Source organism: Cnephaeus nilssonii, assembly GCF_951640355.1.
Source record: "Cnephaeus nilssonii genome assembly, chromosome: 10".
Lineage (NCBI taxonomy): Eukaryota > Metazoa > Chordata > Mammalia > Chiroptera > Vespertilionidae > Cnephaeus > Cnephaeus nilssonii.
In genome coordinates, this window is record NC_137081.1 from 86416942 (window position 1) to 86444114 (window position 27173).

The following is a 27173-nucleotide window of genomic DNA, read 5'->3' on the forward strand; positions in this document are numbered from 1 at the left end:
TTTGTCATGTAATGGTTCCTCCTCCGCCCAGCCGCACACCCAACCACACTGTGCACAGCTTGATGCTACAACTGGCATTCAGGTAAGAAGAGCTGAATGAGAGACGGATGCAGTGGCTGCAGAGGATGCGACTAACCTGCTTGTGGAGAGCGTGTGTTCACAAGGGCTCACCTCGTACCCTCTGTGAACACAGCTCTCTCTGGCAATCTGGTTGCTTCCTTAGGATAAACTCTTAGACGTGAAACTACTGCGATCAAAGGCTAGAAACGTTTTTAAACATTTCCAATACATTTGGCCAAATGTAATGGCACTAAAAAGGCTAACACCTTAGGAGGGGGAAATTTACATGGTGACAGAAATGTTATAATCCCAATTTTGCTTTTAAAAATAATCTAACTGTAGAGGCTGGAATAAAATGCACCACAGTTAACAGTGATTATCTGAAGGTGCTAGAATTATGGGTAATCATCATTTTCTTCTTTATTTAAATTTTCTGTAACAATCAGAAAAGGTGATTTGTAAATTGTAATTTCCATTTTAAAAAAAGCCTTTCCTACAAATAAGCACATGAAAAATACTCACATCAACAGTCATTAAGTAAATACAAATTCACACCATGAGATATCACCACACACATATCAAAATGGCTACAATTAAAATAGTGATAACATTCGATGCTAGCAGGGATGTGATGAAATTGATTCATTTACACACTGCTGGTGGGAATGTAAAATGGTACAGACAACTCAGGAAAATGGTTTGGCAGTTTCTTTTAAAACTAAAAATGATCACTCAGCCTTCAGTTTAACACCGGATATGGCCTCTATCTGAGGACAGCGTGTTAAGTGGATTTTTAGAGCAGAGAGATGGCCTAGGAGCTCGCTCCATCCACACCTCCCATCCACCTGGTATTGCAGTACTTCCGGGGAGTGGTGCACCCTTTGGGGACAACATCGCTCATGCAAAGGGGAGAAAGTTATTTAAAAAAATACCTAAAAATAAACTTACCAAGTGCACAGCCATTGCACTCTTGAGCACTGACCCAAGAGAAATGAAAGCTGATGCTGAAACAAACTTGTGCAAGTGTTTATAACAGGTTTATTTGTAATAGCAAAAAACTGGGAATGATTCAAATGTCCTTCAACAGCTGAATGGTTAAACAAATCCTGACACGTCTATGCCATGGAATTCTACTCAGCAATCAAAAGAAATGAACTATTGTTTACACAACATATATGCAATCTCAAGTGGAATGAAAAGCCAATCTCAAAGGGTTACACTGTGTATGACTCCATCTACAGAGCATTCTTGGAATAAAGCCATAGAGGTGGAGAGTAGACTAGTGGCTGCCAGAGGTTAGGGACTAACTCCAAAGGGGCAGCGTGAGGGAGCCTGGGGTGACGCACAGGTTTGTACCCTGACAGTGGTGGTAGCCACATGGAACTACACACGTGACAGAACTGTGCAGAACTGCACTCACAGGCGTGTGACTGGAGGAATGTGAATAAGCTCCATGGGTTGTATCAATATTAATTTCCTGTGTTGTCATTACACAGGCAAGATGATAACTTTGGGGGAAGGAGGGAGAGGGGGTTTGCACGACATTCCCAATACATTTCTCTACAACTTCCTGAAATCTATAGTTATTTCGAAATAACAAGTTAATGAAAAAGCTCAGCCAAGAAAATCCTCAGGCCCGACCAGACTTACGCATTGAGCGTGGCGATGAGGCAGACACACGTGCCTTCCCGAGTCCGGAAGTTCTTGTGCTTGAAGCCTCCCAGCATCCGGTCCCACACGTACTGCGGAGGCAAAGGACAGGTGAGAAGAGGGGAGGAGACTCCTGCAGCCTTTTGTTGAACACGGGCCAAGGAAAGAGGGACTCTCAACAGGTGCCAGTCGGTTCCAGCCGCTACCACCCATTTAGTCATCTTAAGTCGAGCACACTGAAAAATGGTGACTACTTGTATATCAAGTTAAATTTCTTCCAAACACATTTCTTCATATAATTGTATTTCATTCTCCCAAAGACCCCAAAAGGAGGTATAGCTGTCCCCATTTCATGAGGAAAGGGAGGCCGAAAAAGGTCGGGTGGCTTCAAAGATGACACACTCACACTGCTCTCCGCCTGGACCAGCCGACTTCGCCCACCCAGAGCCCACCACCCGCTCATCTGTGAAGGCCAGTCTAGTTTTCACCTTCCCTAGGAGAATTTTTCTGATAACATGCCCCTTCCCCAGCAATGCGCAGCTGGACCCAGGAAGGCAGGTCTGTGTCCGGGTCCCAGCAGCCCCAGCTCACTAGCAGACAGACCAGCCAGGCCTCCTAACACCCAGACATCATAACTGCTCTTTTCAAAGAAATACAGAATCAGTTATATAAATGAGCTCGTTTATGGATTAAACCAAGCACTCAAAACCCATGTTAAGTCCTCTAATTTATTCAAAATACATGCTTTGCTATTTATTATTTCTTCAAATATGGGGGTGGGGGGAGCTATGAAAATTTCCATCTGGAATACATCAGATTAAAATAAGTCGTCTTTCTGTATGGAGTAACCCACCCATGTGAGGGGAGCCCGGCACGCCACGGGCCACCGAACGTCCTACCTGGGGATTAGCAGCTTGATCCATGATCTTTAGCAGCAGAGTCTGGTCCTGCTCCCTCACAGAGTCTTTAGCATCTCCCAGTCTGTCTATTAAACTTGGCAGCACTGGAAATCAAAATGCAAGTGATCAAATGAACACCTGTTGGGGGTGGGGAGGTGTCACCAACTGTTGATATTTCAATTAACTGGGAAGACAAATCCTAGCCGAAATGAGGTCCATCATCTAAAACCACCAATCCCTACAGCACTGTTCTCCTTGCTCAAGTCCAGGGGAACTACTCTAAGAATCAGCAAAATCCTTTCTGCATGGGTATATGTGTCTTCTCATTCACACCTTCCTCCAGCCACCTCCCAACATCTTCCTGCTGGTCAAATATCAAAGCCGATGTCAATGGAAGACACTGGCAGGAAAGAGTCAACTCAAAAGGAAATTCAGGTAAGAGAGAAGGGCTCCAGCACATTTCCTTGGGGGCAGGGGCAGACACGTACGGCTCAATCTACCCTTTGTCTCTGTGTTTTAATTTTACATAAGACACATGGTGCGTATCCCACCCCTGCGCGGAACGTGTCTGTTCTCCTCCACGCACCGGTGCGGGCCACTGGCATCCCAGAGGTCAGATTCTTCTCAGAGTCTATGAATATGAACCTTCCTTTTACAAAAGATATTCCTGACCAGCTCAGCTAATTTAGGAGGAAAATGAAACACTATTAAAATGCTGAATTTCTAAACATTAAGGGGGTTTTATTTGAATGGGAAAAGAGCTCAACCTTATCCACAGGAGCACACTAACCAGAAAGTGAACAGAAAGTAACAGATATATGTAGACCAACTGACACAGAGACATCTGTGAGAAATGCTCGCACACACAGATCTGCTTGGTGCTCATGTCATAAAATCGCAGAGGTCAGGAATGTAGAGATGATGAAATTATCTCTAGATCTATAAAACCTGTGGTTATTTTCATTTCATTTTACTGACATACTGTTTTCCCTTCAAAGTAAGAGAGTGACCATTTAATGCCCGCTTGTGCGGACATAACAGTGAGACGGCAACAGCAGCCCCACCACCTGGAGGCACAGGATGCTGGCAGCTGCAGGATTGCTAGAGGGAAGGACTGCTCTCAGAGGGGGTCGGGGCCCAGCAGGGCCTGGCCAGCGCTAAATCAGGACAGCTAATGTGTACAAGAAATAAAAGAATTAGCAGTCATACTTCGTGTTAGAACACCAATGCTGGAAGCACACAAATGGAGGGCGGGGTCTGGGAGGGCAGGGAGGGCCGTGGTGCAGCCCAGCAGGAAGCTGAGGCTAAAGGAGAGGGTTGAGGAGTGGGAGGGGAGCAAGGGCGCTGCGGGGCGGTTGGGCACGGCTAACGGCAGGATTTGGGGAGACTGAAGAGACTGGAGGCCAGAGGGAGGAGCGTCTGGGGACCCGCCCCACACTTGCCCACAGCTCACCTGTGCCAATCTGAGCCTTGAACCGATCCTGCAGCCGGGTGACTAGCGCGGATAGGATGTCCATGCCCAGAAGAGCCACCTGCAATGAATGGGAAACACCGAGACCCCGTGAGCAGCCCGCCTCAGGCCCCGGGCCCTCGCCCAGCAGCTGCCAGGGCGCCCGCACATTCCTGGCTCAAGCGCTGAACCAGGGCCCAGAGAGCGCGCGCCGACTGGCAAGATTACACTGGTCATCAAGAGGAGGGCTGCTCTGGTGCAAATAGAGCCGCTTAGTTTTAAAAGGAAACGGTCGGAGGCGAAAAACGAAACAAAAAAGCTGCTACAGCCTGGCTACCCGTGAGCCGAGAGTGGGAGAATAAGACGCAGCTCCGCCCCTCGCTGGCCCCGCCCCAGCGAGGAGCGCACATGCAAATTGTCTCGCGGCTGGCGCGTGGCCTTCTGGGTAAAACCGAGCTGCCTCTTTGCTCCCTCAAAAGCCTCAGGAAACAAGGAGTGGGTAGTTTGCTTCGGGAGTTGTAGTCAACTTAAGTGCACTAACGCGCAGCGAGGCCGGGACTTGCAAGTCAGTCACCACAACCCAACCGGGTATTGGCCAGCACTGCCAGCGGCGCACCCTATAAACGTGGCCAACCATCCTTCTCTTGGGGTTGCGCTACTGTCCAATGAACGTGTAGTGAGGACAGTACTGCTAACGCCTGAACAACACATTCGCATCAGGTGGGGCTCTGCCTTACCTTGGTGCAATTTTTGGAAATTACAAACCCGCCTTTACAACTGACCCGCTTAAAAGAAGATGACTTCGTACCTTTACTGATGCAGTGTTGCTGCATGTGCCCTCTGCTGGTCAAACTAACCTGGCACCTCCAATTTCACTTCACTTCAACCTTCCCTTTTAATTTTTGGGGTGAAATGTCCTGCCTGTGGGTGTTTTTTTCTTTTTGCTCAACCCCTCCACCACCACCCCAGCCCTTTAAACACCGCCCCCCCATCTGTTAGCCTGCTCTCTATGAATCTATTTTAGTTGGCATCTCAAATTTCAGTATCTCTGTTTTACTTTCTTTTACTTAACCCAGTTTGTAGGCTGCATGTTCCCTTCAAAATATGCAAATAACTCACTTCACAAATATGCCTTTGTACTTCAACATCATGAATTAGACTATTGAGCCATTATGGCAAGATCCATTAGCCATCATGAAAATGATGGCAATACAAATCCTGGGGAGTCACACTCAGGCATAGAATTTCTTTAGTAAAGACTTAGCTTTTGTCACGCAAGCCCTGGCCCTTGTTTCTGCACATCTAGTTAACACACCTTTGAAATAAGTGTAACCACCCTCAAGAGGGCACATTATCTTGTTAACTGGAATAGTTCCTGTAATCCAATCTGCCTTGCTTCCTCCCACCTCCATATAATCCTTCCTTAATTCCAAATGCATACAATAACCTCAAAACTGTTACTCTCCGGAGCACTCGAGATCTTGCTCCCCGGCATATATCGTCAGTTTTGGCTCAAATAAAATAATAAAAACCTCTATAGGTTTGAACATTTCTTACATTGACAAGACTAAAAACAGTATTTCACACTCGTATTTTATGGTTTTTAAGGCACTTCTGGGTTAATCTGAGTAATCTCACAATAATCTGTGATACAGATGTATTATCCTTATTTTGCAAATGAGAAAAATCAAGACCAAAGAGTTAGAGAGACATACTCAAGTCAAGAAATTCAGATAGTGACCAATCTGAAAACTAACCGAAGCCTCCTAAGTCAAGGCCATGTGCAGTACAGCGAAAGCATAGTCACAGAACCCACGTGCACAGTCTTGTTCCTCTCCTTGCGAGCTTAAGACCTTGAGCAAGTCACAATTCTTCTCTGCCAGTGCTAGATAACCCCAAGCCAGCCTCAGCGCCAAACCTCTCTGGTGCTCTGAGACTGAGTATAGAACAGGTGCAAGGGCTTTATAAATAAAGATCGGGGGGGGGGGGGGGGGAAGGGGGGGATCCCAGCTACCGCCCCTGCTGGCCAGATGGGCTTAAAAATGCCTTATCAGTCAAATAGGAACAATAACACATTTACCTTAGGGAATACACAGGAGGGCTAAGAGTTTTAACAAATGCCTGGAATATCCAGTGGAACCTCAAATCTCGAACTTAATTCATTTGCAATGCTGCTCCAGAGCGATTTGCTCGAAAACTGAATCATGTCTTCTCATTAGAAATAATGTCAATTGAATTAATCCGTTCTAGACCCACAGATGATTCCGTTTTAACCTTCTTTATATATAGTACATGTCTAATGTTCTGTTAAATCTGTAAGTAAACACTTCTTTTCTAAAAATTTATCAAACCACCGCCTACGAGGCTCGGTCCAGGGTGTCTTTCAGGTCAGCAGGCAGCGTCCTTGCTTGTTCAGGCATCACTGCCTCCGAAATGCTGTCACTGGCTAACTGCTTTCCTTTATCCAAATCAACAACAGTTTTCCACCTCTTCAGCTGTGACCACTGTTTCTTCCACACCCTTAGACATTAGCATTCCCTCCTTTATGAGGTATCAGCATGAAAGGGTTGTCCGGTGGAAAACCGAAGTCTGGTTCAACCACCAAGACATATTTTCTGGGAACACTTGGATGCGAACTGACTGTTCGAGATGAGAGACCCTCAAGAAAGGAGGTTTGACTGTAGTGGGTACTCACTCAATGCCAGCTCCTTTCTTTATAAAAGCACCACTCGGAAAAAAACAAAACAGCATGGCTAACCGGGGAGAGAGGGACAATCAGCATGGGCATGAATCCAAAGCAAGGTCACTCCAAACCCCATTGCCCAACGCTAAGCCTGCTAATATTTTGATGTCCATCCCTCGCGACATCTGTGCATGTACACTGTGCATAGGAATTTTACATGAAGAGGTTCATTTCACATATATGCTGTTATATATACATTAGAGGCCCAGTGCACGATATTCATGCACTGGTAGGGTCCCTAGCAGCTGCCTGCCAGGTACTCCCTCCCTTCCCCCGGCCGCCTGTCGCTGGCAGGGCCTCCCTCCCTTCCCCTGGCCAGCCCCGCCCCCCTGGTCGAACTCCTGTACCACCTCCAGGCCGAGGGGACAACTTGCATACTACGCTTTTATTATATAGGATATATAGTTTTCACTCAATATGCCATGGAAATCTTCCCAAATCAATAAATATAGGTCTCTCTCCCCTATTTTCAGTGACTGTGAAGCTAAGTACCATAATGACCAAACCAATCCTCTGAACCCCTACTGACCGTCAGGTTGGGTTAGAATTTCTCATTACTTTAAACACTGTAATGGGGGCACACTACCACATGTGCTGTCATCTCCTTCGGACAAACTCTGAAAAGGACAGCTGCTGGGTAAAAGGAATACACACTTAGCACTTCATTAGCACCATCCTATATAATAATCCTATAAAATAAAAGGGTAATATGCAAATCGACCGAACAGCGGAACAACCAGTCACCATGACACGCACTGACCACCAGGGGGCAGACGCTCAACACAGGAGCTGTCCCCTGGTGGTCAGTGCGCTCCCACAGGGGGAGTGCTGCTCAGCCAGAAGCCAGCTGACGGCTGATGGCGGGGAACGGGCCTAAGCCGGCAGTCGGACATCCCCCAAGGGTTCCCAGACTGTGAAAGGGCACAGGCCAGGCTGAGGGCTCCTCCCCGGCGCCCCTGAGTGCACAAATGTCATGCCCCAGGCCTCCAGTCTTTAACATAAAGCACCAGGTGCCTTATGGGACTACACGCTGCTAGTTCTATACACTTTTTGGTTGTTTTAAGAGACAAGATTGCAACCTCATTAAACATGGAGGAAATTAATCAGCATTCCACACCGCACTCACTTTCAATCCAAGAACAAAAGCACAACACAAACAGCACAAATTATGTGATACAAGCAGTGACTTAAGAGTCATCACATGTGCCATGGGAGAATTCTTCAAGCAGCCTCAGCCCAGGGTGGATGTGGCCCCAAAGTGGGCCTGCAGAGGGTCAGGGCGATCAGCGATGGAGTGTTTCTTACCCAACATTCACCCAAACTTGCCCTTCAAAGTAGTCACCAAATGAGTCCTGGGATACGCATCCCAATAATAATAGCACCGGACAGCCTACTTTTTAAATCCCTCTTCTGGCACAGCCGGTGTGGCTCATTTGTTGAACTTGGTCCCATGCACCCAGGTCGCCAGTTCAATTCCAGGTCAGGGGGTTGTGCAGGAGGCAGCAGATTGATGATTCTCTGTCATCATTGATGTTTCTCTCTCTCCCTCTCCATTCCTCTCTCTCTCTAAACTCAATGAAAACATGAAAAAGGAAATAAAAATAAAAACAATAAATCCCTCTTCTGTAATTGCCCCTGGAGACAGCTTCTGAGGCACAAAAGTCTGTTAAAATACAAATGGTTAATATTAGATTAATGGGACTAACGAACTTATAGGTTTGTTACCTATCGTTGCCCATATACTAGCATTTTACTGTTAGAAAAGAACTAAAGATCGTCATACCATCAAACCACTTCATTTTACAGATGGGCAGAAACAGGCTAAGCAAGGCTAGGAGGAAATGTTTGAATACAGTGAGTAACCTTTGTTTAAAGGTCTAGACCAAGCAACCTAAGTGTCCATTGATAGACAAGTGCATGCACACACACACACACACACACACACATATATATATACACACATACATACTATGGAATGCTGCTCAGCCATAACAGAGGATGAAATCTTGCCATCTGCAATAACATGGATGGATCTAGAGGGTATTATGCTAAGTGAAATAAGTCAGAAAGACAAATGATTTCACTTATTTTGTGAAATCTAATAAACAAACAAAACAGAAACAAACTCATATATGCAGAGAACAAACTGATGGTTGCAGGATGAGAGAGGGGTAGGGTGGATGAGTGAAAAAGGTGAAGGGATGAAGAAGAAATAAATTGCCATTTATAAAAACTGTCACAGGGATGTAAAGTACAACACAGGAAATATAGTCAGCCTGACCAGCGTGGCTCAGTGGTTGAGTGTCAATCTATGAACCAGGAGGTCGAGGTTCGATTCCCGGTCAGGGCACAGGCCTGGGTTGCGGGCTTGATCCCCAGTGTGGAGTGTGTAGGAGGCAGCCAATCGGTGATTCTCTCTCATCACTGATGTTTCTATCTCTCTCTCCCTCTCCCTTCCTCTCTGAAATCAATAAAAATATGTATTTTTTAAAAAAAGAAAATATAGTCAATAATACTGTAATAACTATGTATATTGTCAGATGGGCACTAGACTTATTGGGCTAATCACTTCCTAAATTATATAAGTGTCTAATTACTATGTTGTACACCTGAAACTAATACAATATTGTTGCCTGGCTGGGGTGGCTCAATGACTGAGCATCGACCTATGAACCAGGAAGCCACTGGTTCGATTTCTGGTCAGGGCACATGCCCGGGTTGCAGGCTCGATCCCCAGTGTGGGGCGTGCAGAAGGCAGCCTATCAATGATTTTCTCATCACTGATGTTTCTATCTCTCTCTCCCTTCCCCTTCCTCTCTGAAATCAATAAAAATATATTTTGAAATATGTATGTGTGTGTGTGTGTGTGTGTGTATAATATTGCATTTGAAAAAAAATTTGTTTAAGTTTTTAAGAGAATGTTCAGGCCTCCTTTAAAACGGGGGAAAGGTCTAGACCAGCGCAATCGAGCTCCGAGCAATGACAGAGTGTGCGGTATCTGCACTGTCCCCACAGCAGCCACCTGCCACCGGCGGACACCGAGCAACTGCAACGTGGCTGGTATGAGTGGGAAGCAGAACTAAACTGTACTTAATGTCACGACCTGAACTTAACCACAGGAGGCTCGTGGCTCCCAGTGGACGGCACCGCTCTGGACCAATGGCAGCTGCAGCCCAAGCCGAGAGGAGGCCAGGAGCCGGAGGGAGCAGGGGACGGCGGGCACCTGGACCCCCTCAAAGCTCGGGTCACTTGACTCCGTGTGGGGATGAAGGCGAGTGTGGCCACGTCTCCAGATTTTAAACACTGGCAGTTTATTGAATAAATTTTAAAGAACTGAGGAGCCCAAAGGAAAAACATTGTGGGTTAAATCCAGCAAAGACCCTAAACTCTGAAACCTGTCTCATTCCCATGCAGCTTATAAACATGAGATCAGGCACCAAAGCATTCACAGCTGGCCAAGGGATTAAACAAAGATCCGATTTCCCACGAGGCCTTTCAAACATGCCTGTATGCTTCCAGCTGACCTGTCCATCCTCTTTTACTGCAGCCCCAGCAGCCAGCAGCTACAGCCCTCCCCCTGCGGTCTCCGAGCCTCCTACTCCCCTTCTCCTCCAACAGACCTTCCCAGCCAGCCAGGAGCGGAGCTCCTCAGCCTCGAACCCCCTGGGCCCAGGCCTGTACTTCCCTCCAAAGACCCATCTGCCAGAGCAGGGGAATTCCAGAAGCAGCCTTTCTCATCCCCACCCCTGTCCCAGAGAGGGCAATGGCGAAAAGCAACTGTTATCTTGCATATATTCCCTTTTTATCTTATTTAACCCTCACAACAACACCTAGAGCCAAATACCACAGCTATAAATACCCCTACTTTACAGATAAGGAAACAGGGAACTGGGTAAGGTCACTTACATAATATTCATTAAACCATTAGTTTTACAAAAGGGCAAACTGAAACATTAAGTTTATTATAACAACTGAAAAGTCAAAATCACTCTCACTCCAGGCTGGCCAGTGTTGCTCAGTTGGCTGGAGTGTCGTCCTATACACACACCCAAAGGTCTCAGGTTTGATTCCTGGTCAGGGCACCTACCCAGGTTGTGGGTTCCGGGGTGTGTACAAGAAGCAATGGATTGATGTGCTCGCTCTCTCTCTCTCTCTCTCTCTCTCTCTCTCTTTCTCTCTCTCTCTCAAATCAATTAAATACCTTTGGGTGAGGATTTAAAAATAAATAAAAACAAATTTTAAAAAAATTACTCTTGTGTATGCTTATCCTAAAGAATCATCTGCCCACTGGTTGCACTTCTGGCAAAAAGTGGACAGTATTCGCAACAGCCAAAAAGTGGTAATAATCCATAAATCCATTCTGGTGAACAGATAAACAAAATGTTGCATAGCCATACAATTAAATACCATTCAACAATAAAGAGGAACAAATTACTGATACATTTAAGTCAGACGTTGAAAACATGATGCTAGGTCAAGGAAATCCGACACAAAAACTGTATCTTGAATGACTGCACTTAAGAAATGACTGCCTAGCCGAAGCCGGTTTGGCTCAGTGGATGGAGTGTTGGCCTGCGGACTGAGGGGGTCCCGGGTTCGATTCTGGTCGGGGGCATGTGCCTTGGTTGCGGGCACATCCCCAGTAGGGGATGTGCAGGAGGCAGCTGATCGATGTTTCTAACTCTCTATCTCTCTCCCTTCCTCTCTGTGGAAAATCAATAAAATATTTTTTTAAAAAAAGAAAAAAGAAATGACTTCCTACAGCTGGGGGTGGGAATAGGAATTGATGGCAAATTGGCATCTTTTTAGTGATGGAGAAATGTTCTAAGCTTGAATTGTGGTGATCGCTGTACAACTGTAAATTTATTAAAAATAATTAACCTGTACACTTAATGGGTAAATGTTATGGTATACAAATTATCTATATATATAAAACCGAACGGGGGAACAACCAAATAACCAATCGCTATGATGTGTGCTGACCACCAGGGGGCGCGCACGGAACATAGTGGGCGTCCGCAGAAGGTAGCAGAACGGGGTACATGGCCAGCATGGGCCACAGCGTCAGGGACGGTGGAGCAGGTGAGCAGGGGCACGAGACCAAGGCAGGGCACCGGTCGCTGTCATCGGGACGAGCCTCTGGTGGTTACTGAAAATTCTTTGCTCCTGCATGCCTCGGTCCTGCCCAGAGCTCGCACCCACTGCCGCCCAGACTGGCCCTGAGGGCTTCTCCACCTCCCCCTGCTCCTGAGGAGCAACTGGGGCAACAGCAGCGGCTCACACCTGCTGACAGCGCCAGGCCTGCTGGCACCCGCTGCGGGTGCCGGCCCCAATTGCTCCGCACTGTCAGCGGGTGTGAGCGGGTGGTGCAGTCACCACGTGGGAGCAGCGGTGCGTGGGAGCAGCAGCACATGGAAGCGGGGCTGCCGGCAGACAGGAGGCCTCGGGCCTCGGTGCGAGGGCCCGGGCCATGGTGGGAGGGGCCGGGCAGGGGCTCAGAGGATGGGCCGAGACCCACCCCTGTACCCACCGCAGCCTCGCAGCCCACAGCTCCTTTCAAGGTGCACAAATTCAGGCACTGGGCCCCTAGTACCTCAATAAAGCTGTAAAAATAATCAGTTAAGCTTACAAGAACTCTTATCTTCCTGTGATTGAATTTATGGAAGAATTCCTTATACTTGCAGAGGCAGGTATTTGTTATTTACGCACCCAGAAACAGTCCTGCTGTAGAAGGAGGCAGAGCAGGGGTGGGGCTGGGGGTGGAGAGCAATGCAGCCGGGCGCCCGCGGGCACGCAAACCAGCTTTCCTGAGTGCTGGCGCTCACTTAAATGCTCCCCTGCCGGGGACATACTGCTTTCCCTCTTGATCCTCCTTCAAGGCTCACCTCAAAATTATCCACTCCAGGGCCCTTCCACTACCCAAGACAGGAAGCTGTTCCCAGCACGCCCACTCCACTCTTCTATCAGGCAAACTCAGCTGTGACCTCTGGTTTTTTAACTCTCTCTTTCTCTAGAGCAAGCATGTCAAATTCGCAGCTTGTGGGGTTTTTTAAACGAGGCCTATGGCCCAAGAGCCGCAAGTTTGACATGCTTGTTAGAGCCTAGAGTCTAGACTGTAAGCTGTAAAGGTAGGTACCACAGTCATCTCTATCACCAGCATCAACTACAGCTATGCCAGCAAATTTGGGGAAGGTGGCTGGAGGATGGCTGGATCACACACAGACAATATCATTTTCTTCTATTTGTATCCTTGCTTCTGTCTATTCTCACCATACAACCAGAATGTCCTTTAAAGGTAAGTCATGTCATGCCCCTCCTCCACTGAGACCCCTCCAATGGCTCCCATCCTGCACGAGAGCTGGTCTTTACAATGGCCTACAAGCCCTCACCACCTGACCTCACATTTCCTCTCTGAACTCACTACTGCCCTGCTCCCTCCCCGGCCTCCGCCTGTTTGTCAAACGCCCAGACAAGCTCCCCTCTTTCCACCCGACACTCTCTGCCTGGAATGCTCTTCCCCAAAATATCCATCCTCCGGGTTTATCCCAGCACATCACGTAAGGGTTTGTTTAAACGTCATCTTCTGAGCCACCTACTGACGGTCAGCGTGGGCATGTGCACACACATTCCTGCCACCCACTCTGCCATGTTGTTCTCCAGAGCACTTACCCACCTACCTAATAATAGACAAATATGCAAATTTACCACACCTCCGACACACCCACAAGCCACGCCCACCATCTAATCAGAGTATGCAAATTAACCCAACCAAGATGGCTACAGCCACAGAGAGCAAGGTTTCCTAGGTAACAGAGGAAGCCAAGCTTTCCGCCTGCCCTTGCCAGGCCTAAGCCTCCACTCAAGCTACAAAGTTTCAATTATAGAAGGTAAACAAATTCAAATTCAAACAGAAATGGCGGCAGAATGGAGCTTGAGAGAGCAGGCCAGGGTTGCTCCCGGCAACAGGGGAAGCAAAGCTTTCCGCACACCCTGGCCGGGCCCACTGCTTAAGGCAACAAAGTTTCAATTATAACCCCAACACAAATGGCTGCCGGCCTCGGAGGGAGCCCCAGGCTTGGCTCCGCTCCAGGCTACAAAGTTTCAATTGTAGAAGGAAAATAAATTCCAGATACTAGGGCCTCCTCTTGGGTTGCTAGGGGGCGTGGCCAGCCTGCAAACCACCACAGGCCCCTCGCTCAGGCCGCCCCACGCCCCATGGTAACCCCACCCTGATCAGGGACACCCTTCAGGGCAAACCAGCTGACTCCCACCCCTGTACCAGGCCTCTATCCTATCTAATAAAAGAGTAATATGCAGATTGATCATCACTGCAACACACAATCTAGCTGCCCCCATGTGGTCAAAGATCCTGCCCCCATGTGGACACAAGATGGCCACCACAAGATGGCCAGCAGGAGAGGGCAGTTGGGAGGCACCCGGCCTGCAAGGGAGGGCAGTTAGGAGTGACCAGGCCGGCAGAGGAGGGAAGTTGGGGGCAAACAGGCTGGCAGCGGAGTGGTTAGGGGGTGATCAGGCTGGCAGGCAGAAGCGGTTAGGGGCAATCAGGAAGGCAGGCAGACAAGCAGTTGGGAGCCAGCAGTCCTGGATTATGAGAAGGATGTCCGACTGCCCACTGGGATCGGGCCTAAACGGGCAGTCGGACATCCCTCAAGGGGTCCCAGATTGGAGAGGGTACAGGCTGGGCTGAGGGACAACGAATTTCGTGCACCGGGCCTCTAGTCTATATATAAAAGCCTAACATGCAAAGTGTCCCCTTGGGAGTTCAACTGACCAGAAGTTCGATCGCTGCTATGACGTGTGCTGACCACCAGGGGGTGGCGTGGAACGAAAAAAGGCCCTGCGGGCAGCCAGCAGCCGCTAGGGACCCTATAAAAGTCACTCAATTGACTTGCTTATGGGTTCTTTCCCCCAAGTACATTGTAGGCATCTAATTAGCCATTGCTAGAGTCCAGAACCTTCCTTGTTGAGTCAATGAATGAATGCCATTGACGTGCCTTACTTGGAAAGGTGTCTTGCCTCCAAATTCAAAATTAGGTTAAAAATGAAAGAATAACCTCTGACATAACTTGTTCCTTCTGTGCGTCTTTATGCTAAGAAGTGAGGCCAACACATAAAGCATCGTGAAGGCAGTGGTGCCTTCTCAGAAGCGGAGACCTGTACCTATGGTCCTGTATTGGACCGGCTGGCTGACTGGTAGGAAGACAGCACTTCCCGTACCCCCCTTTGCTTTCATCAGCACCTTTAAGAACCATTTCTGTTTCATCTTAAATAAAACTTCTGCTTCAAATAAAAAGAAAATTAACATCTCAACATCCATGCCCTATTGTCTATACAATGGGATACCTAATATCCCCTTCTCCAGATGACTAGAATACTGCAGCCATCTATTTAAATAGCTGGCATGGTATGGCCCTCGTCCTCCCCTTCGTTCCCAGGTAAAAACCAAGTTCAGGAGTATTTGCAAACCTCGGGCTCAGTGAACTACGCCAGACACAAAAGGACACATTGCATGACTGCGCGTACATGAGGTCCCTACAACAGGCAGATTCCTGGAGACAGGACGTGGGACCCTGGTGTCCATAGAAAGGATGGCAGCGCAGGGGTCGTGAGAACAATGTGAGAATTTGCTAGAATGTGGTGGCCAAAGCAGGACCATTCCATGACTGCCCACGTGTGATGTGGCAGGCAGAAACTAACTACATTCAGTGTGCTAAATCAGTTTTGATAGAGAGCTCTTTTGCTTGGAACTGGGGTAGGTGTCAGGTACTGGAGTAAGCTGTCTACCATTTCCAATCAATTCCCAGAAATCTTAATCTGAAATATTTAAAAATTTAAGTGTTTTCCTTATCATAAGCACCCATGATATTTACAAAATAAATGAATTATACTGCCTTGAATTTTTCTGGGTAATGGGAGAAAGGAAATTAGGAATAATAAAGGTGTAGGAAGGGGTATTGTGAAGAGGGAGAACCCCAGGGAAGAAAAATGAGGTAACAAAGAATAAAAAGATATCATTAGAATAAAAATGTCCCGTGTAAGAAAATGAAAGAAAGAAAAAACGTTAACTCTTATTTCTGCTCTTTATTATGATCACTAGAGGCCCAGTGCATGATTGAATCATGCATGTGTAGGGTCCCCTACACGCTTTCGCTTTCGATCACGGGGGAGCTGGGTGCCTGTCCGCTGGTGCACAGGCCTTTCAGAAGCCTCCGGCGTGGCGAAGGCTTCTGAAAGGCCTGGTGCCGGAGCGGACAGGCACCCAGCTCCCCCGCTTTTGATGGTCCACGGTGGGACGTGAGCTTGCTGCCCCAGAGGCCCCTTCTGTGCCGCAGCACAGCCATGGTGCAGACGCTGAGCTCGCACCGCCGCTGGCGTCCCGCCGGCCCAATCGGCCACCCTGGCCACCCCGAGTCCCGCCCCCCCCCCCCGCGCCTCCTGGCCAATCGTGGGCATAGCGAAGGTACGGTCAATTTGCATATTTGTCTATTATTAGGTAGGATGAGTATTCCACTAGCAACGAAAGAACTGGAGGAAACATCTTTCAACAAATGATAAGTGTCCTATCAGAAATCAGCTGCACCCCAAACTGAAACCCAGAGCATTCCCTCAGGATCGAGGAGGCGACATTCCATTATCATTCTGACAGGAGGCGACATTCCATTATCATTCTGACAAGCCTTAGCTGTACAATAAAAATAGAGGAAAAGTAAAGAGATGAGGGAACTAAAAAATAAGTTATCATTATTTGCAAGTAATAATTGCACACTACTAAAAAAATCCCAGCGAATTACCACAAATTTAGAACCGACAAGAGAATAAGTGGCCAAATCTTAGTAATTTAGAAAAATCTATACCTTTTCATTATCTCAATTAGAACCAGGAAGAAAGTTTAATGGGAAAAATCAAAACCAGTTTTCCGACAAAACACCAAATGGCACATAACGTCAGTGCTGCGGGAGGCCCAGGAATAGGAGGTCGGGCAGCTTCCGTGGAGGATTTGGCAGCGGCATCGGGGCCGGAATCGCAGCGGGGTCAGGGCAGGGGCCGAGGCCGCGGAGCTCGTGGAGGCAAGGCGGAGGACAAGGAGTGGATCCCTGTCACCAAGCTGGGCCGCCTGGTCAAGGACATGAAAATCAAATCCCTAGAGGAAATCTCTCTATTCTCCTTGCCCATCAAGGAATCAGAGATCGCTGACTTTTTCTTGGGGGCATCCCTCAAGGATGAGGTGAAGATTGTGCCTGTGCAAAAGCAGACACGTGCTGGCCAGAGGACCCGGTTCAAAGCATTTGTCGCCATTGGGGACTACAATGGACCTGTTGGTCTGGGTGTTAAGTGCTCAAAGGAAGTAGCCACATCCGTGGAGCCATTACCCTGGCCAAGCTCTCTATTGTCCCCCTGCGGTAGGCTACTGGGAAAACAAGAACACCAAGCCCCACACCGTTCCTTGCAAGGTGACTGGCTGCCATGCACCATGCCAAGGTGACTAATGCGCCTCATCCCTGCCCCAGGAGCACTGGCATTGTCTCGGCCCCTGTGCCTAATAAGTTGCTGATGATGCCCGGTATTGAAGACTGCTATACCTCTGCCAGGGGCTGCACTGGCACCCTGGGCAACTTCGCCAAGGCCACCTCTGATGCCATTTCTAAGACCTACAGCTCTCTCACCCCGGATCTCTGGAAGGAGACTGTGTTCACTAAGTCTCCCTATCAGGAACTCAATGACCATCTTATAAAGACCCACACCAGAGTTTCTGTGCGGAGAACCCAGGCTCCAGCTGTGGCCACCACATAATTTTATACAAGAAAAATAGAGTGAATTAAGCCTGCTAAAAAAAAAAAATCAAATTCAAAAATCCAGCAAAAAAATAATAATAATTAGGACTGAACTTAATGTTAAAACTTACATAAAGAAAACCATAAAATTATACTAATGGGCATAAAAAAGGCACAAATAAATGAAAAGAAACATCACATTCCTAAAGGGGGGAAGATAGAAATAAAAACAAGTAAAAAAGAAACAAACTGGAAAAAATACCTGTGAAATACAGTGAAGAATCTATATATATAAAACCCTAATATGCAAACAGACCGAATGGTGGAACAACCGAACAACTGGTCACTATGACGTGCGCTGACCACCACGGGGCGTGCATGGAACATGTTGGGCATCAGCAGCAAGAGGCAGAGCGTGAAACATGCGAGCATTGCCATGGCCGGATGGTGGAGCAGGTGAGCGGGACCACCAGACCAAGGCGGGGCACCGGTCACTGTCATCAGGGTGAGCCTCTGTGGTTACTGAAAATTCTTTGTCCTGTGCGCCATGGTACTGCCAGGCGCTTGCACCTGCTGCCAGCCCCGATCGCCCCTTAGGGCTTCTCCACCTCCCCATGCTCCTGAGGGGTGATCAGGGCTGGAAGCCGCCTCTCACACCTGCTGCTGGCGACGGCCTCTCTTGCACCCGCTGCCAGCGCCAGAACTGCTGCTCGCACCCACTGCCAGTGCGGGTCCCTCTCGCAGCCGTCGCCAGAGCCGCCACTCACAGCCATCGCCAGAGCCGCCACTCACACCAGCTGCTTGCGCCCAGCGCCGGTCCTGATCACGCTCAGCGAATGCAAGCAGCAGCTGCCGGCTCCAATCGCCCCTGAGGGCTTCTCCACCTCCTCCTGTTCCTAAGGGGTAATTGGGGCAGCAGCCGCAGCTCGCACCTGCTGCTGGCACCGGCCCCAATCACTCTGCACCGTCAGCAGGTGTGAGCCGGGCCAGCGTTGTCTCCGCGTGGGAGTGGCAGCGGCAGGAGCGAGGCTGCCAGCAGAAGGGACCAGGGGCCGCGGCGGGAGGTGCTAGGCAGGAGCACAGAGGACAGGCTGAGACCCGCCCCTATGCCCACTGCAGCCTCACGGCCCACAGGTCCTTTCAAGGTGCACAAATTCGTGCACTGGGCCCCTAGTTGTATACATAATATTTTTAAAAAACGTACATGTAATAAAGAAAATAATTTTAAAAATTTGGGCCCTGATGGGTAGCTCAGTTGGTTAGAGTGTCATCCTTGTTCACCAAGGTTGTGAGTTCGATCCCCGGTCAGGACACATAAAAGAATCAACAAATGAGTGCATAAATAAGCAGAACAACAAACTGATGTTTCTCTCTCTCACCCACCCCCTCTCTCTAAAATCAATTTTTAATTTAAAATAATTGTTAAATGGGCAAAAGACAATTTATAGACAATCTATTCTATAAAACAACAATAAAAATTAAAAGTTGCCCAATCTCTGCCTGGCCAGTGTTGCCCAATGGTTAAACATCGACCTATGAACCAGGAGAAGGTCATGGTTCGATTCCTAGTCAGGGCACATGCTCAGATTGTGGGCTTGGTCCCCAATAGAGGGCATGCAGGAGGCAGCCAATCAATGATTCTCTCATCATTGATATTTCTCTCTCTCCCTCTCCCTTCCTCTCTAAAATCAATAAAAATATATATATAAAGTTGCCCAATCTCATTTATATCCAAAGAAATGCAAATCAAAATAATGACACACCATTTATAACCTATCAGATTGAGATAACTTTTAAAAGATTTATAATGTTTCTGAAGAGATCAGGGAAATAGACACTAGCATAAGCTGCTTACAAGCTATTGTAAATCATGACAGCATTTTGACACACAATTTGTTATCCATTACATTTTTAATATGTATAAACTTTGACCCAGCAAGTTCATCTTTAGTAATCTATGTCAGAAACATTAATATAAGTATGCAAAGTAGTACAGTGTACATACAACAATGGTTACTGCAGCATTACTTTGTAAAAAGAAAACCTTTAAAATAATCCTACAAATCCATCAATAGGTAACTGGGTAATATATATATATATTTTTTAAATTGGTTATATATTGATGTGTGCTATTTGCATAACTAGTAATAATGAATACACCAGCAATAAACAACCAAAAATGAAATTAAGAAAACAATTCCATTTACAATTAACAACGAAAAGAAAAAAATGCTTAGAAATAAATTTAACCAAAAAAAGTGCAAATCATGTACATTAAAAACTATAAAATACTGAAGAAAGAATAACTAAGTAAAAGATATTCTTTGTTCATGGAACAGGAAACTTAATATTGTTAAGATGGTATTACTCCCTAAACTGATCAACAGTTTGATTGCTACCAAAATCCCAGCTGCCTTTTTCTGCAGAAAATAACTTGAAATTTTTTTTGAAGTTGACTTTTAAAAAAAAAAAAAAGAGCAAGCTGCAGAATAAGCATAGCCTGACCCTATTTTTTTCAAAAACTTACATGCAGTGCTTGTGTGCATATATTAAGGGGAGCAGGCCTTTCATCTTATGCTTCATACATGTCTGTATTATATTTCACAAGCACATAGAGCTTTGCAGTTTAAGAATGTCACAATAAAAATTGGTTTAATGTTTTTAATTTTTTAAAATATATTTCATAGTTTTTAGGGAGGAAGGGGGAGGGAAAGAGAGACAGAAACATCAAAGATGAGAGAGAATTATTGATTGGCTGTCTCTTGCATACCCTCCACTGGAGATCGAGCCCGCAACTCAGGCATGTGCTCTTGACCGGAATCAAACCCAGGACCCTTCAGTCCGCTGGTCGATGCTCTATCCACTGAGCCAAACCAGCTAGGGCTAATATTTTAAATTTTTAACATATAAATCTAAATTCCCTCAAGGCCGCCTGCCTAGAGGGAACAGAAGCTAGCCGATGGATACATGTGGATCTATTATAACATTCTCTCCTTTGCATAGGTTTGAAAATTTCCATAATACAAAGTTAAAGACAAAGTACAGGGGTGCCTATCTCTTTGATCTCTAGGCTCCAGCTCCCCTAATTACCTAGAAATCATGGGTTAAGACTAAGGTGACCAGATTTTAACATTGGTAAAGCGGGACACCATTGACCGGGGGGGGGGGGGGGGGGGGGGGGCGGGGGGGGTCGTCTTTTTTTTTTTTTAATATATTTTATTGATTTTTTACAGAGAGGCAGAGAGAGGGATAGAGAGTTAGAAACATCGATGAGAGAGAAACATCGATCAGCTGCCTCTTGCACAACCCCTACTGGGGATGTGCCCGCAACCAAGGTACATGCCCTTGACCGGAATCGAACCTGGGACCCTTCAGTCTGCAGGCCGACGCTCTATCCACTGAGCCAAACCGGTTTCGGCCCGGGGGCGGGGGGGGGGGGGGGTTCTTTTCTTACTCATTATGTTAAAAATCTAAAAAAAATAATTTAAAATTATATTATAAATTATTATATACATATTGCTTAAAAACACAGTAAGTAGGTACATAATTACATGAACATATTTTATTGTTAGTTTATAAATCAAATTAATTTGATTGTTATAAAGTAACTATATTTTTAAAATTATTTTAATCCTATATTTCTTTCTAAATAATAACAATACTAACTTGTATTATTTTTCCTCTGAATTTGCCGTAACGTAAGTCGCAAGTGTCACTTTCAAGGCCGGCGCTAGACATTTTGCCGCCACTATAAAGTATAAATAATACGAGTACTGTCTGCTAAATTCAAGAAAATTTATGTATTTATGAAGTAAATAAATTACTTCCCTAAATTATCTGAATAGCTGATTCGTAATGACATCACTTGTTTAACTAGCTTACTAGCACGCAGTACGATGTGTATCGTCTGAGAGACAGTTACAAAATGTTTTCGTCGTTGCCAATCCCCAAAAATGCCATTGTTCATTCAGTCCAAACAATGGTGGTCGAATTCTAACAACTGATCAACAATGCGAACTTTGATAAGCAGTTCTCGATAATCAGTTCTCAACAATTATTTGTTATTATTAAAGTTTAACATTATAAAATTAACAAAAATAACATAAAACTCATATCCTGGCTAAATAGCCACATGGCCGCCGAAAACCGTATATTCCCTTCCCGTTCTCCCGCCGTTCCCTAGCTTGTCGTGCATTCTTTCCAAAAATCGGGACTTTTTTAAAACGCCGCGGGACGCGGGACAAATTGTTAAAAGTCAGGACTGTCCCGCCAAAAGCGGGACGTCTGGTCACCTTAGTTAAGACCCATGAGGAATGTTCCCGCACTGCACCACCTATCGGAAGGCCCCTTTCCCTGACCCTATACTCAATTCCGCAGTGACTGACAACAGCATCTTGCAGGACACTGATCTTGTATACAGCGCCTGTCAAAGGAAAGCTCCGAGCCAAAATAACCAGGAAGACAAGCATTTGGAGTTCAGATGAGGGTAAGTGAGCCCAGTCTTCCTAAATAAACGATAATGGAGGTATTTAAAGGGTTTAGAGTAACAGTCATAACTAGCATGTTCACTGTGGAAAATCATCAGTTTCCTCACAGGATTCTGCTCTTGAAAGAACTGAAAAGGGAGCCACCAGTGTCTTCTGGGTCCCAGTTCCCTCACTTGTAAAATGACAGGTGATGACTTTTTAGAAGTGCCTACATCACAAGGAAAACGGGGGCGGGTGAAAGCAATGTGATTTTATCAAGTGGGAAAGCAACAATTTCAATAGGCGGAGGAAGGCGAGCAGAAATATCACTGGTGGGTTGAGCCCCTCCTCTTCCATTCCAGAAGTTCATTCATGCTTTCAAACACAATTCACAGTAGCCTTGCCAAAAAATAAAAAATTTCACATGCCTACACACTTAATGAATTCACTTACGGAAAACAAGCCCAACTTATTCTAGCATAGAAGCCTAAAGGCAGGATAGAGAAATCAAAATAAAATTTTCTGCTCTAATTTCTTCTAACTTCCAGCTTCTTGGAAAACAAAAAGGCCTGGGAACGGAATAAATTCTCAGCTCTGGGGAAACCAGTGTCTTCTGTACTACCTCCTACGCTTTTAATTCTAATTTCAAATTTTAAAAGTAGGCAGGACCACATTTGGGGGAAATAAAAGCAAAGGATGAAAATAAAACTTCGCGATGGAATTACTTCAAATGAGGAATTCATTGCCCAAAGAGGAAGTCTAATGTTCCATTCATCCATTCCTCTGGAAACACTCGAATTGTATCCACATTCTATTCTAGCTGAGATTATGTTGCATAATCTCTCCAGTCTGGATCTGAACAACCTCATATTATGACCCTAAAGTGGTTTGATTTCTGTAATTAGAATTTCTCCCTAACTCAGAACCACTGAAGAGGAATGATGGAAGGTTCATCCTGTGCTTGGTTTCCCCTCTCGGCAACAGCCTTATCACCTATATTCACATCCCCATCGAGGGGCGTCAGAGCCCAGTTCTTCCCACAGCACTTTCTTCTCTTCCCAAGTGTAGATGGAAGTAGAAACCAGGGTCCAAAGGCATGCCACCTGAGGCAGGGAGCCCAGCACACATCTGTATCCGCCTTCACTCCTGCTAGCCCACCCAACGCAGTAGAGGAGTACAGGATTATACTCTAAGACAACCTAGAGAAGGGGGGTGGAGGGACACGCACAAGTGGCCATCAGCAAGTGAAAATTTCCCCCAAACACAATCCTATCTAATAAAAGGATAATATGCAAATTAACTGTCACTCCGTCACAAAGATGGCAGCACCCATAGCCACAAGATGGCGGCACCCAGTCCTCTCAGCCCCGCTGGAGTCCCCCAGTCCCGGGGGTGGGGGGGACAGCCGCTGAGAGTGGGCAGCGTGAGAGGCCTGGCAGAATGCTTGCTTCGTCGTCGTGGCGACAAGGCAAGCGTCCCGCGCCCGGCCACGGATGAGCCTCTGGGCCGCAGAGAGACTCTGGGCAGCGGGCGCAGAGCATCCCAGGCCCCGCAGAGAGCTACTGGCGCACAGATTCGTACACAGGGCTACTAGTCTATATATATAAAAGCCTAAGCGACCTTCCAACAGTTCAACCATCCAACTGGTAGCTATGATGCAAACTGACCACCAGGGGGCAGATTCTCAACGCAGGAGCTACCAACAACAAATAATCAATTTGAACCACTTTTTGATCATGAAACGACCAGAATGTTCCAGAAGACACAGAAAAGTAATTTTGCTTCATGATGACGCACCATCACACACTTCAAGACCAGTCAAAGACATGTTAAAAGATCTTGCCTGGGAAGTATTAACCCACCTGCTGTATTCAACAGACCTTGCACTTCAGATTACAACTTGTTCCGATCGATGGCAAACGCACTTTCTGAGCAGCACTTGAAAACATACGAAGAAGTGGAAAATTGGGTCTCTGAATGGTTTGCCTCAAAACAAGAAAAGTTCTATTGGGACAGTATCCACAAATTAACTGAAAGATGGGGAAATGTGTAGCTAGCGATGGACATTAACTTTGAATAAAGCACTTTTGATGTTTCTCTTGAAATTATCCTGTTTTCTTTGATTACAAAATCCGCTGTTATTAACCGGTACACCTGGTAAACATTATAATGGAAATGATTTGGGCCTCTTTCTGAAAGGCTCTGTTTTCCAGTGGAACCATGACAGGGAGCTAAAGAGGCACCTTTAGAAGCACAATTCCTCCAAGGTCCACAGATAAAACTTCCTTAGGTCAGGAGATTCAAGTTCCCAAACAGCAGGCATTATAGAGAAAAATGAAACCCATTTATTTTATTGCAAATTTACTGTGTGCAAAGTACAACCTCATGTCTTAAATGATATTTTTCCATTGATTTTTAGAGAGAGAGACAGAGAGAGAGAAACATCAATGTGAGAGAGACATACACGTGCCCTGACCAGGGATCGGGCCTGCAACTGAGGTATGTGCCCTTGACCAGAATCGAACCCGGGACCCTTCAGTCCATGAGCCCAAGCTCTTATCCACTCAGCCAAACTGACTAGGGCACCACTATTAATTTTGATAATATCTATGTTCCAATGCCAAATGCTCAAATCATTACCCAACTCTCCCGTACCATTTCAATAGCCCACTACAATAACCTTATTACCTCTCACCTCACTGAACTATTTCCTAGAACAGTCAATCCTTGTTTCTCAAACGTCTCCCACCTCCAATAATTCAGTTCTCAACCAAGTTGTTCAAAAAAAAATTTCACAGTAGTCAAACAAAACTTCAGTTCTTGACCCAACAGCCCTTTCCTGCTAATATCTGTATGATCAGTCACACGTCGCTCAGGTGACAAAAGAGAGAATGAGCAAGTATGTGTCAGTTTACCACTAAACCTTGGGCTCTTAACATCTCAGGAAACTGTGCTGTGAATATCTTCATTTTTTTATATTTTGCTTTTGGGAGTTTTGAATGGATTAACTCAATCAATTTACATTATTTCTTTTTTTTAATATATTTTTATTGATTTCAGAGTGTGTAAATAAACCATCTTTTCTGTCAAAGAACAGTTTAGACAGCCGCCATTTTGGACTGCATGACTTGGCAGCTGCCATGTTGGCCACATGGTTTGCAGCTCCCCTGGGGGCCGCCATCTTGAAATGGCAAAGGCCAGCCCCTCCCTTTGAATTAGCCAATCTCGAAAGACTGTGCACCTGAGCTCCAATCAAGAGCAAGGGACAGGTCACGTGCATCAGGGATTATAAATCCCGAGCAGATCGCCTGCTACGTGTGCACGTTTCCAGAAGTGTGTGCCCGCTTCTACGTAGAAGTAAAGATCTTCGCCTTGCTGTCTGGCTCCCGAGTATGTTTTGTGTTCTACCAGGACCCCTGAATTTGGGGGCTCGCCTTATTTCTAACAGAGAGGAAGGCAGAGGGATAGAAAGATAGAAACATCAATGATGAGAAAGAATCATGGATCAGCTGCCTCCTGCACACCTTACACGGATCAAGCCCACAACCTGGGCATGTGCCTTGACTAAGAATCAAACCATGACCTCCTGGTTCATAAGTCGACACTCAACCACTGACCCACACCAGCCGGGCAATATGCATTATTTCTAATGGGAAAAACAATTCAGTTTTTTAACAAATCGCTTCTTGAACAGCTTTCTGGAACAAATTAAGTTCGAGAACCAAGATTCCACGTAACTCCTATTTGACCCAAATCAGCTTAGACACTATATTTTTTTAACTTTCCAACATGCAATTTGGAACACCCTAGGAGTCTGCTCAAAATCTCCAATGCTTCCTCACAGCCTGATTAAAAAAACAGCCTCATTGCTTTAGATTGGCATTAATACCATCCAAGGTCCAGCACAAATCTATCCTTCTGGGAAGCACAGGTCAGGTGAAGAGTTTGGTTCTGAACCCAGATAGCCACGTTTCAGCTGCCACTCTACCACTTCCCTTCCCCTATAATAGAAGCTAACAAGATGGTTGTGAGGATTAAGTGAAGGAATCTGCCTGAAAGAGCCCAGCGCAGGCGTGGTGCACAGAACTGTTCAAGAACACTAGCTATTTTCATTATACCCAGCTCCCCTCTCACTGAACAAAGATGGGAGTACTACTGTGAGCAGGCCCTCTTCCAAGTGCTTGCCTTACAGAGTAAACCAGAGTTGTGCCTTCCTGGAGCTTCTGCATGAATGGGGGAAGGCAGAGCACCGCATGGCTTCCTAGGCTGACCCGAGTGGGATCTTCCTCAGCCTTCTCCAGCCACAACTTTGCTCAGGCACCATTTCCACCTAAAGTGTTCACTTCCACCTGCCAAAGTCCTGCCTGTCTTTTACTGGTACACCCAGCTCCTGGGCCACCACATCCAGGAAGCTCTGCTCGTCTCTTCCCACAGAAGGAAGCCCGGACCTGAGCACTGTTTGTAAACCACGAGATCCTCGCATACCAGCCACATCTACTCTGTTACAATCACAGGAAGATCCTTTTCCTCTCAATAACTGGCACATCTTCTCAAAAATTTTGTGAAATGGGCAAATAAATCTCTAACCTAATTATGCTATCATCATCCTATAATTAAGTGAAATCTGGACTATAAAGAAGTACTAGGAAAGAAAAATAGGGCCCCACACAAACTGCCAACATGTCAGTGATTTATGTTGGCTGAGTTACGTCTCTATGTGACTGCCTTTGTCTTCTTCATTGGGATGGGTAAACTGGTAAAGTCTCGTAGACTGGTGAACTTCTAAGGCTTGCATGCTTTTACACCAGTGAAACAAAACACTGGAAGGCCTTCCTTTCCTTAGTGTTACATTTTCACTGAACGCCACGAGGGGAAAAGATGCAGTAGAGAAAGGAGGACGCATCCAGAGGACTTCAGGCTGACAGGGAGCATGCTCTCAAGCTCCCAGCCAAATCAGCACAGGAGAGGGGTGGCTCATGAAGCCCAGTCGGATTCCTTTGAGTACTATCTCTGCCCAGCAGGGTCAGGAGTCCCAACCTGCCCCCCTCATGGAACCCTGGCGGCAACTGTGACCAATGCACCAAAGTGACCTTCACAGCCTGCAGGACCGCT

The 27173-nt window shown here is 46.4% G+C and overlaps 1 protein-coding gene and 1 pseudogene across 8 annotated transcripts in view; one reads left to right on the forward strand and one right to left on the reverse strand.

Moving 5' to 3' along the window:
• Positions 1–27173, reverse strand: part of CLASP1 (cytoplasmic linker associated protein 1) — a 273855-nt gene that overhangs the window by 169723 nt on the left and 76959 nt on the right. For all 7 annotated transcript variants that reach the window (XM_079782856.1, XM_079782851.1, XM_079782848.1 and 4 more), the window contains 3 exons: positions 4063–4141; positions 2610–2713; positions 1711–1802 (listed from right to left, as the gene is read on the reverse strand). In XM_079782856.1, coding sequence (XP_079638982.1) covers positions 1711–1802; positions 2610–2713; positions 4063–4141 — 275 coding nt within the window. The remainder of the gene's footprint in view (positions 1–1710; positions 1803–2609; positions 2714–4062; positions 4142–27173) is intronic.
• On the forward strand, positions 16259–19587 carry LOC307106378 (small ribosomal subunit protein uS5-like; annotated as a pseudogene). Its single transcript has one exon. The product of its transcript is annotated as a small ribosomal subunit protein uS5-like (transcript).